General features: G+C 30.4%; 1 protein-coding gene across 1 annotated transcript; it reads right to left on the reverse strand.

Annotated features, from left to right (window-relative positions):
- Nucleotides 1-2,845: 2,845 nt before the first annotated feature.
- Nucleotides 2,846-4,559, reverse strand: LOC107893890 (xylulose 5-phosphate/phosphate translocator, chloroplastic). Its single transcript, XM_016819030.2, has one exon. It carries the CDS (start codon nt 4,239-4,241, stop codon nt 2,982-2,984), a length of 1,260 nt encoding a protein of 419 aa, XP_016674519.2. The 5' UTR covers nt 4,242-4,559; the 3' UTR covers nt 2,846-2,981.
- Between the last annotated feature and the right edge of the window lie 7,269 nt (nt 4,560-11,828).

Consider the following 11,828-nt stretch of genomic DNA (forward strand, 5'->3'; position numbering starts at 1 on the left):
TCTACTTGAACTCAACATGTCTATACACATTAGCACAGTCATAAACATAATTAAATAATCACACACAGGGTCACGTACTCTCTTATAAGTCTACAAGTACCATCATCATTCAAACAAGAGTCAGCATAGAGACTCACTAGATTCCCACCTACTGTAGTTCAAAACTCCTGATCCAGACTTCCATCGTGCAATCAGCAGTAACTACTGCTACAGAACAAGAAAACTTATCAAAATCTATTCACATACCCTTTTTTCCATCATTTTTAACATTGGAAATACCAAAACAGTGTCCTTTTACCCTTTATCTTACTGATCTACCAAGCCTAACAGATTTACTCTTCACAACATAGTATGCAATCATAAATCTTACCTCGATGTGGTGTAACCACAGGTAAAGATCCAAATCTACCACTTTTAGCTCAAGAAAGAGAAGGAAATACTTTAGGTTCCCTTAGATCTAGACAGAAATACTTCTTGAAGAAGGAATAAGAAAATTCCCTCTTTTTAGACCTAAATATCTATATATAAGACTCAATCTCTTATTAGAACCTACCACATGTCGCACACTTTCAAAGCTACCTTTACAAATGGTTTACAACTATAAATATAAATCAAATATTTTTTTTATATTACTAGTTCGTCCCTTTATTCCTTTCTAACTACCTTGTTAGAACGTAACTAGCACAACAACTCAATAAATTGGGCATACAATACGTTTGGCAGTAATCCCCCAACACTCTTACCAAATATCTTTTTCATAACTTAATACATTCCGAGAACAATCATCGCTTAAGAATCTGATACCTACTATGCATCTAATCTATACGCCAGAACAACAACTGGGTGGACAACACTACGCCACTTAGGTTACTTTCGATTTACTCATCAAATTCAAAATCTACCCAAAATTGGGTATCACAAGTAGTCCGCTTGAGGACATAAAAATGGTAGTCAATACTGACCATGATTGTAGTAGTAGCATGCAATCACGGATTTTGATTTTGTATGGTTTCGTCGCCTCATACATCTCCCAGTATAACGTTTCTAACACAATTGACCCTTAGCTGAGCTCGCCCGCTTCTCTAAAGTCGATGAGTTTTAGAATCCACCTTAAATGGACAAGATTTTGTGGCTTATTGGGTATTAGGAGACCCCTAATAATCATAATGATGTACACTCAAGTGTGTTGTTCTCTTTGAAATTCAGTTGAATCCTCATCAAGCCCATCGAAATTTTTTTAACCAATTCATATCTATTTGGGCTCCATAAATCATTTTCAGAATCCTCCCCAAAAGTTGCTCGCATACGTCACTCTAATCAGCTGCGTGAACTAACCTAGTCACTACCGGTAACCCGAGTTATAACTGCACGTCCTTTAGAGTGATAGTACACTCGCCGCATGGAAGATGAAATGTGCGTCTTGGGTCTCCATCTTACCACCAACGCTCTTACAAGTGTGGGGTCCAATTTACACCTCATGCAAAAATCTAACATCTCACAAGTAGGGTTCAATTAAGGGTGATGGAGGAGCAAGTAGATTACAAATATACATATCCAAAATTCGATCTTCTGCCTATATACAAAAAAAATACAAAATACTAAATTCCAATATAACAAGAAAATATTTAACTTAAATTACATTAAATGTAAAAAAAAAATTCTTACCATTTGCAATTGATTGACAGAAATATGCTTGTCATCCAAATGGATTAAAGATTGTGTCATTGCTAATTTTGGGAAACATGAAATAAATTGTAATATAAAAAATATTTTACAAAAATCTTAAGACAATTTTAATAAAAAAGCAAAAGTTGAGAGAGAAATAAATTTTGAGTGAGAAATTAAGAGGGAATTGAGAGAAATTTGAAAATGTGAGATAGAGTTGAGATTGAATTAAAGAAAAAAAATAAAATTGGAGAATTTATATAAAAAAATAGACTTTGGCCCCAACGGCTAATTAAATAGCCGTTGGTCCCAACTACTAATTAAATAGTCATTGGGGTGAGTGATCGTTAGGGAAAAACGCTTCTAGTTGGAAATGTTTTAGCTTATGTGACAAAAACGCATCCAACTGAAAAATTTTCCTGCAAATACGCTAAAAACATTTCAGGCAGCAACTACTTTTTTGTAAATTAATCGAAAATACTTTCAACTAGAAGCATTTTTATAAAATTAACCTAATCTCGTAATTTTTTAAAAAATAGTCTAAAAAATAGTCTAATCTTGTAAATTTTTTTAAAATTTCTGTATTTTTGTGTTATTCGCTCAGAAATCCTCCTTTGTTTTAACTCTTTCTTAATGCTAAATATTTGGAGTATTATGCTCCATGTTGCTCTGTGTTTGTTGTTTTCATTTTTGAAACATAAGAGGTATAATCTTTCATATGAAAATGAAATTTCGAGAACAAATGAACACAAAATTATATCGGACATATACTTATATACCAAATACGAGTATTTTAACAAAAAATGAAAAGTCCGAATGTCGACTATTTAGTGAATGATAAAGAAAATACAGGATTTCCAAGAATTAGGGTGCCTTTGGATTTCCAAGAATATATATATATTTGAAAAAAAAAAAACGACCACAAGGGTGTCTGGAGATGAGGTCTTCAACAGGAAAAATTCATTAGCAAAAAGGGTTTTCGGCACCCCACTGCTTCTGCAGACGCACTAATGAAAGCTATCTTGAAATTCATCAGAAAAGAGTTCTCTTGTTAAGCTGATAAAGCAGCACTAGAATTTAAATGCTATTCCTGCTTGATCTTTAAATAAACTTGAAGGAGGTCTTTTAGACCCAAGAACAGCAAACACAAAGAAAGCATGGAAGAATGGAAAAATGCAAATTAAGCAAGCAAATTATTAAGGTCATTTATTGACATTTATAGTAAGGGGGAAAGAGGAACAAAATGCAAATATCATCTGATCAAAAGGAAAGACCCCAAAAAAAAAGTTTAAAACTTTGAAGAGATTACTGAATCCTTAGCTTTTCTTTTCAGGAGCAGAGACCTTCTTAGCTGTTGCTTGAGAATACAAGAAAGTTCCAAGAATGGCAATCCCAGATCCAAGTGCATTCAAAGGCCTCACTGGATTCCTAAACACCAAAACAGTTGACACTATAACCACAATTCTCTTCATGGTGTTCCCAACTGAAAATGTCAAAGGGCTAATCTCATCAAGTGCCTGATAAGATGATTGGTTGTATAGGTGATAAAATATCCCAGAGAGCAAAACCCAAATGTAAAAGGTTGAGGCTTTCCCCACTGTTTGGATTGCTTGCTGATATCCTTGAACCCATTGGGACCCTTCAACAAGAACCGCCACTGGAAACAGATAAAACAGAGAGATTATACTGATCCAACCATAAAGATTCAATCCATTCACTTCTTTGAAGTTTTGCAAACTTCTCTTGGAATATATGTTTCTTAACACAAACCCCACATTGCTAATCAAAGCACCCCACAAGCCTTGAAAATTGAAGGAAACCTCAGTTATAGCAGCTAGAGAACATCCCAAAACAATGGGGAGAATGGAAAGCCAGACTTTCAAAGGGTATGTATCACCAAGGAATGAAGAGAAAACAACCGAAAACACAGGCTCCGATGATTTGATAACATGAGTGAAGGAAACAGCAACTTTAGAAAACGAAACGCAAGCTGAAATGTGGCCTATTGTGTGAAAAAATGCAGGTCCAAGAAGAGCAATAATAAAAGGTTTTGTGATTTTGGGACAAGGTTGCAACTTTAAAGACCACAGAACCAACATCCAAATGGAACCAGCAAAGAGTTGAAAAGAAGCAAGCAGCCAAGGGAATGGGAAGACATTCAATGCTTTTTTATTGTAAATGTTAAAGACAATGTTCTGAAAGTACCAAAAACCGAACACAAGTGCAAGCTGTAAAGCCTTGGCCTTCGATTTAGCGGCTGCTGCTGCTTCAACAGATTCAGCTTCTCCTTCAGGATTAGATTCAGATGATGCAGCTGCTTTGGGAACATGGGATCCTGCTTTCCTAGATGGGTTTTCAAGGATTTTCCCCAGATGGGTAGTTTTGGTGCTTAAAGCTTGGATCTTGCCAAAAGGGCAGGCATGGATTTTGTTGAAGTTGAGAGGGGTGGATTTGGTGAAAAAAACAGGAGACTCAGCCAAGTTCTTTGGGCTTTGGATCCTTTTTATGGGAAAATATTGATGAGTGGATTTGGAGAAAGTGATGGGAGTGGATGGTATGAGATTCAGAGTAAACATTTGTTATTTCAGGAGACAAAAATCAAGGGATTCTCTGCAATAAGTGAAAAGAGCATAAATTTTTGAGGATGGAAGGGAAAAGGATAGATATTTCGAGTGCCTCTTGGTTTTGGATCTTAACTTCTATGCTTCTGTTTTGGGTTGCAAATTTTTTGAACGTTTGTATTGGGTTTTGGGTTTTATTCAATAAACTAAAAAGATCTGCAAGATACGAGGAAATAAATCTGTATTATTCTATTATCAAACACAAACCGTGCCTAAAAAAGAACATTAAATTCCTCATCCACCATTCATGTTCTTTTTTCCCCAATGCCAACCGCTTTAAAACCCTAATTTTTATTCTCATTTTTAAATCCCTAAATTCCTTTTAACCATGGTTAATAAACTACCCAACCCACCTAATTTTAAAATCTTGGTCACTTAAAAAAGAATTTTTTTAATTTCATTACTTAATTTTTAAGAGTTTTTATTCTAATTACTTAAGCATTAAACTTCTGACAATAATTAATTGTACATGTCATATCATGTTTACATTTTCATTTTAATAATTCAATTTCTAGATTACTTTTATTTTGGTCAATTAAAAAATTTCCTTTTTTAGTATTGATATAGGAAAAATTCATTAAAATTTAAAGTAAAAAGGTGGTAGACACTAGGATAATATATTAAAAAAATTGTCATATTGTACTTATTTACTCTCTTGCAGAAAATTTTTTTTTTCAATATTGGAATTTTAAATTTTAAAACGTCAAAATCAATTAAATAAATTTTTGAAATGATTTTCCATGATAGTATTAACAGATTTTTTACTATAATATTGAAATTAATTAATTTAATTTCCTTCTACCATTTAAAATTTTATTTTATATTTTCAAATTAAAATAAAATAAAATCACTCATCTTTAATAATTATCTATGGAGCCTAAATTTCTTTTAATTATATAATTTTGAATCTTCCATACTAAGTTAAAAGTAAAGAAAAAATATTTACAATTAATTAAATTAATTAGTTTTATCTTCCATGCCAAGCAAGCTTAGAATTATTTTCATCACTTTTTTATCCAAACGAAGAACAATCAATTAATTTAATTAATTGCAAGGGTTTTTTTTTCTTTTAGCTTAGCATGAAAGATTCAATATTATATAATAAAAAGAAACTTAAGTTTCGTAGAAAATTATTAAATATGAGTTACTTTAGTTGATTTTGTTACTAATTTCAATATTACAGTACCAAATCGATTAACATTATCAAAAGAATAAAAATTTTCAATAATTTATTTAATTGATTTTGATGATTTGAAATTTGAAATTTTAATATTGAAAAAAATAAAGAAATTTAGAATTTTCAGCAATAAGATAAATAAGTACAATTTAGCAAAATTTTAACATATTGTTTTAGTTTCTACCATCTTTTCAATTTATCATTAATTATTTTTTTACCCAGTTCAAGGCTAAAAAAAAGTTCGATGACCAAAATGAAAAAAACATAGAATTAGGTGACCAAGATAAAAATGTAAACATGATGTGGACATGATTTAATGTGTATAATCAGCCACCATTAAGGATTTAATATTTAAATAACTAAAATGAAAACATCTTAAAAATTAAGTGACAAAAAAACAAAAAAAAATTAATGATTAAAACAAAAATACCTAAAAATTGAGTCATGAAAGTTTTACCTAAAAAATTTAATCATTATTCTCTTATTTTGCTGACTATCTAAAACATGTTAAAAAGTGAATGATAGAAATATTATGAGATGAAAAAATAATAATAAGACACAAAATATAATATAATAAGATAAGGCATAAAAATATGGGGAAATTTGGAGAAAATGCTAATTTTTTTAAAAAAATAATAAAGGAAATGAGTTAATTTTTTATAAAATTTAGGAAAATAGATCGGTTTTGGAGAGTAGGTGAAAATACGTCCTACAAGGTGCACTTTCATTTTCAATATATTAGCTTTTTTGGTTAGATGGTTTAATGTTACTAGTTTTGTCATTGAATCCCAGGTTGAATTGCTTACTCACATTTGTATTTTTTTTATTTCATGTTGTTTCAAGTTTTTTTTTTTTGTTATTTTGAATTAATAATTTTATCACATTAGCTACTTTAGTTAGATGTTAAATAATAGTGATTTCATTCTTGAAATTCAAGTTTGATTCCTCTTCTAAGAACATTTGTATTTTTTATTTCACGTTGTTTCAAGTTTTTTTTTTTTTAATTAATGTTTTTAATTAATAAATATATTTTTTCAAGATTTTTATTTTAATTAATAATTTTTTTATTTATAAAATCAAAAAATAAATATGTAATTATATAATAAAAATATATATTATATATCACTATGTTAAAAATATTTGAAATTAATAACTGTATTATTTATATAAATAAATAATAATTATAACATACTTTATTTTTTAAAAAAACATCAACTAATTTTTTGATATATTTTTCTTTATATATAATATTTATATGTCAAATATTTATTTTCTCTACCTATATTGTGGGTATGGTGATTTTTAAAATTATAAAATGAAATAATTATTTCAAAAATTATTATTTTTAGATGTAAAATATTTCAAATATCATTATTTTTTTCATTCATATTGTGGTGGTTGATTCACCAAAATATGCTGAAAAAATTTTAAATTTGAGAATGTATGTTGTTTTTTTTTTAATTTAGCGATATATATTGAAATTGGAGAGAGAAATGAAAACGCGTCCTACATGGGCTGTTTTCATTGCCATAACAATGAAAAAATGGGTGCGTTTTCATTGCCACAGCAATGAAAACATGCATTGTAGGATGCATTTTCAAGCCAATGGTAACTTTTCCTCCAATGGCTATAATCCCAACGGCTATAGTCCTAACAGCTACAATACCCTCAACAGTCATTTTCTTTTCCTATATAAACCCCTCCAAACTTGATTCTTTTCAACTCAATTCTTAATACTTTTTTTTAATCTTTCTCTGAATCTTATTCTCTTTGATTTTATTGTATTCCTTATCATTTGTAAAATGACAAATCAACTTATTCATTTAGATGAAAAACACATCTTCGGCGTTCATTTACAAATGGTAAGAAAATATTATTAAATTATTTAATTTAAATTAGTTAATTATTGTGTTGTTAACATTACTAATTTTTTATGTTTATATACTAAGGCCGAAGATCAAATTTTAGAGATGTGCATATACAATTTAAGTGAAGGCACGTCGGATGCCATTTATGGACACTTGCGAGATGCGAGATTCTTATACATGGCTCGCATCTCGGGGGGACTAAATTGGACCCCCACTTATGTAATAGCCTAAAATTTCAATGGTGTCAGAATAGTGATTCGAGATCACTAAATCCGACAAATAAGATCAGAAAATTAAATAAAAATAATATTTAGAAGTGAGTGATATATTAGAAATATTTTTAAATAGGTGAAATTAAAATTTAAGGAGAAATTATTAAATAAATTGAGTTGAAAACGGGGTACTGAGACCTTGATTTCGTAAAACTAAGTCAAAAATAATTTTATAAATATTTATGGAGTGTTAGTAATGTGGTATTAAAATTTCATTAGAAAATTTTAACGTTTGGGTGGTCAATTAAATAAAAAGGACTAAATTGAAAAAGGTGTAAAAGTTGCTAAAAGAATTAAATAGCTCAGTTGTCAAATAAGGAAGGACCTAAAGTGTAAATAAGACCAAGAGAGATATTTTGGGCGGCACAAGCAGAGAAAAATCAGAAAAATTGAGGAAATAAGGGAAAAATTGGAAAATTACAAAATTAACTAAATAAAGATAGGACTAAAGTGGAAATATCTAGGTTTCTCTTTATTTTCTTCATTCTCATCAGCCAAAAATGCCAGAGGAGGGTTTTCTAAGCTTTTTTTTTATAATTTTTGCATCAAGTGAGTAAAATCTTGCCTTTTTATTGGTATCTTTGTGTTTTTAAGACTTTTACAACTAGGTCCTACTATCTAATTCATTAGTTTTTGATTATATAGATGATTTTGGAAATTTCCTGTAATAGCCCAAAATTGGGTCTAGTTGGAACAGAGGTTTTGGGACTACAAAATCTGAGATATAAATAATTGTTTTATGATTATTTTGAGGTCTATGATATGATTGCATGATTGTGTGAAAATTTCGTGAAGAAATTCTATGCATAAAGTGCTTAATTCGAAGTTAGGGACTAAATTGAATAAGTTGCAAAACTTGCATTCTAGAAGTTTCTAGTATGAAATTGCTTTGAAATATTAATTAGGAGGCCTTAAATAGAATTTGACCAATTTCTAAGTTATGGACAAAAATTGGACATGGATGGAATTTTTGCAAAGTTTAATAGTAAGGGCGTTTTGGTCATTTAGGGGTAAAATGAATTAAAATACAAAATTAAAAGCCAATTTTGCTCATCTTCTTCACCATGGACGTGTATACCAAGGGAGACTCCATGTCTAGGGTTTTCAATCTTCCCAAGCTCAATAGTAAGTCTGTTCTAACCCCGTTTTTCAAGTTCTTTACGTTTTTAGAGTCCCAACAACTTGATTTAACTTATGCTAGCAATAATTCAACCTAGGGTTCATATTTGGAAAAATACCCATAGGTAAATTTTGTGTATTCTGGTGTTTTATGATACAATATGAGGTTTTAAATTATGTTAGACAACTTGTGCTACTCGGTTTTAAGTGAAAACGAGCAAAAGAGCTTAATCGGTAAAAATACCTAATAGTCATAAGTATATGTTGGAGTGAGAATTTGATGTTGCCATAGAAGGGAAAAGTGATCATCATATCATAAAACATAAGAATAAGGGATGAAGTTTAATTTCTAAGCCTAGGGGAAAAAGTGTAAATATGCAAAAGTTTAGGGGCAAAATTGTAATTTTTCCAAAGTTTGGGTTAAGGACTGTTTTAAATAGTACATTAATTAAATAAGTAAAATATGATGTTTTAGATCCCGAAAAACGAGATTTGAACCTAGAATGAGAGAAAAATCGAAAATTAGAAAAGTTAGTAAAATGGCCGTTTTAATATCAAGGTAAGTTCATATGTATAATAAGCATTAATTTATGCATGTTTCAATGTAAAATTGATATATTTACTATGATTTCCGAGGTGTTAAAAATTATGTAAGTTGGTATGATAATAATACAGCAATAATGCTGTAATTTATATTTGAAAGTTAAATTTAGTGAATTAATTGAATTATGTTAAATTAAATTATTATGGTGCCAAGTTTATGAATTGATTTAAAAATATGTCTATGGTACATGAAGGGCATTGAATTATCATACATAAATATGATTTCTATGATTATGGATATTATGGGAAATTGTAAGTTCATATGATTTTTAATAAGACAATGTGTAATTTAATGTTATTTCCTTGATATTAAATGAAATGTAAGTTTATATGTAAGTAATACATCACTATTACTTGTATTATGATATTTTATAATAATATTGGAAATATGTTTGTGGATAATTACTTGATTGGTGAAATTGTTGGAAAAGAGAGAGAAATCCCGGTTGAACCTTCGGAAAGATTGGATGATACAGATAGTATGTAGCTAGGTCACATGTATGGTGCTAAGTGCACATCATGTGTACAAGAGAGCTACAAGACATTATGATGTAGCTAGGTCGCATGGGTGATACTATGTGTACACCATGTAGACAAGAGAGATACGGGATATATGTAGCTAGGTCGCATGCGTGGTTCCAAGTGAAGGACACCATGTAGACAAGAGAGCTACGAGATAAACTGGCTAGGTCACTTGGGTGGTACTAAGTGTTCACCATGTGTACAAGAGAGCCGAACTATATGATGGGTGGAGCTATGTGCTGAAACCACCAAGTATCGAGGATTGATCCGAAGTGTTCAACGGGAGACTCTCTATGTATTGCTTTGTGAGTTTTGTGATGAATAAGTGCAGGAACTTGGTTATGTGAATGATATGTTCATTAAGTGACCAGGATGTGGTAAGGTTATAAACAAGTAAGTTATACATGAGGATGATTTTATGGTGACCTTGTGATCATGGGCCTATACTTGTGATGTATGAAATGTGGTGAAAATGATTTGTGATATGTATGTTAAAATGAGGTTAATACAAAGAAAGTGTGAAAGAGTGAATTAGCAATAAAACTGTTTTGGACAGTAGCAGTGATGTGATTTTGAAAAATCACCAAAAATAGTATAAGTTGAATCAGAGACTTAATGAGATATAAAATTAAATCTTAATGAGTCTATTTTCATATAAAAGAAACATAGAAAGAAAAGAAGTTATATATTTTGAGATATTTATGTTTTTGTGAGACTGGTTCAGAATGATTACGTGATCCCCTGTTCTGACTTTGGAAAATCACAAAAATTTGGAGAAAAATAATTAGAGGCTAAAACTTATATTTTTAAAATCCCTAATGAGTCTATTTTCAAGATAAATCAACAAGAACATTATCCGAGTTCTGTACTATGAGATAATTAATTTTTAGTGAAGAGAGGTCAGAACTGTCAGAAAGTGAAACAGGGGAAACCTTAATGAATAAACTGTACTAATTGGCTAAACCAAAAATTATGAAAATTTTATGGTGGAAAGATATGTGGGTCTAGTTTTAGGGGAAATTTACGAATCTTAATTAGGAGCTCTGTAGCTTGAATTATAAATAATTAAGTGACTATGACTCGTGTAGACAGTTTGATGTGAACATTTATTAGTAAATTGTGAAATCGTACTTACAAGAATGCTATATACATTAAGGATGTGGAATGGAGAGGAGGAGGAGGAAAATAAATATATGTGGAATACATGGAAACTATGGTATATGAAATATTGATATAATGAAATAAATGATATGTGTTTATAAGAAAACAGAAAGAGAATGATATGTATCATGACATGTATTTATATATATATGACTAGTCCCAATGTAATGCTTGTTGGGTATGGAGTTGAATTGAAATGTTTCAGGCAAACATGTTATTTTTCGCATCTGAATTGTGGTATTTTATAAAGATATGATCTAGTTTTAAATATGATTGCTTGATGATTAAGCTGAAGATATTTGGTAAGATGATAATCTTGGTATAAATGTATAAGTGGTACTATAATAAATAAGGTAAAATGAGTATGAGAGACACATGTATGATGACATACAAATGCTATGTTTGTGGTTTAATTGAGGATGTTTAATCATTAAATGAATACCATGTTATATGCTTTTGATTTTGTATAAATGTGTAAGAGATCAAGGTTGACCAAAGCTTGGAAAATAGCCTAGGTATATTCCACACAGGCAGAGACACGACCATGTGTCTCAGCCGTGTATGGAACACGACTTTGGGACATGGGCGTATGGAGCCTTAAAGCATGAAATTTCTAAGATTTTCGTAAGTTCTCTGTTTAGTCCCGAACCCTTTCTAAAGTATGTTTTGGGCTCCATAGACTCAAATAAGGGACTATGTGTAAGAGAATGAACGCTTTGAAATATGAATGAAATTTTATGGCCCGTATTTTAGTTTAATGTTTGTATGTTTGTCTGGTAACGCCTCGTACCTTATCTCGGCCTCGGATACGGGTAAGGGG

Source organism: Gossypium hirsutum, chromosome A13, assembly GCF_007990345.1.
Source record: "Gossypium hirsutum isolate 1008001.06 chromosome A13, Gossypium_hirsutum_v2.1, whole genome shotgun sequence".
In the NCBI taxonomy this organism is placed as follows: Eukaryota; Viridiplantae; Streptophyta; class Magnoliopsida; order Malvales; family Malvaceae; genus Gossypium; species Gossypium hirsutum.

Excerpts from the sequence above, each read along its gene's own strand:
- LOC107893890 (XM_016819030.2), bottom strand. The coding sequence starts at position 4,241 with ATGTTTACTCTGAATCTCATACCATCCACTCCCATCACTTTCTCCAAA.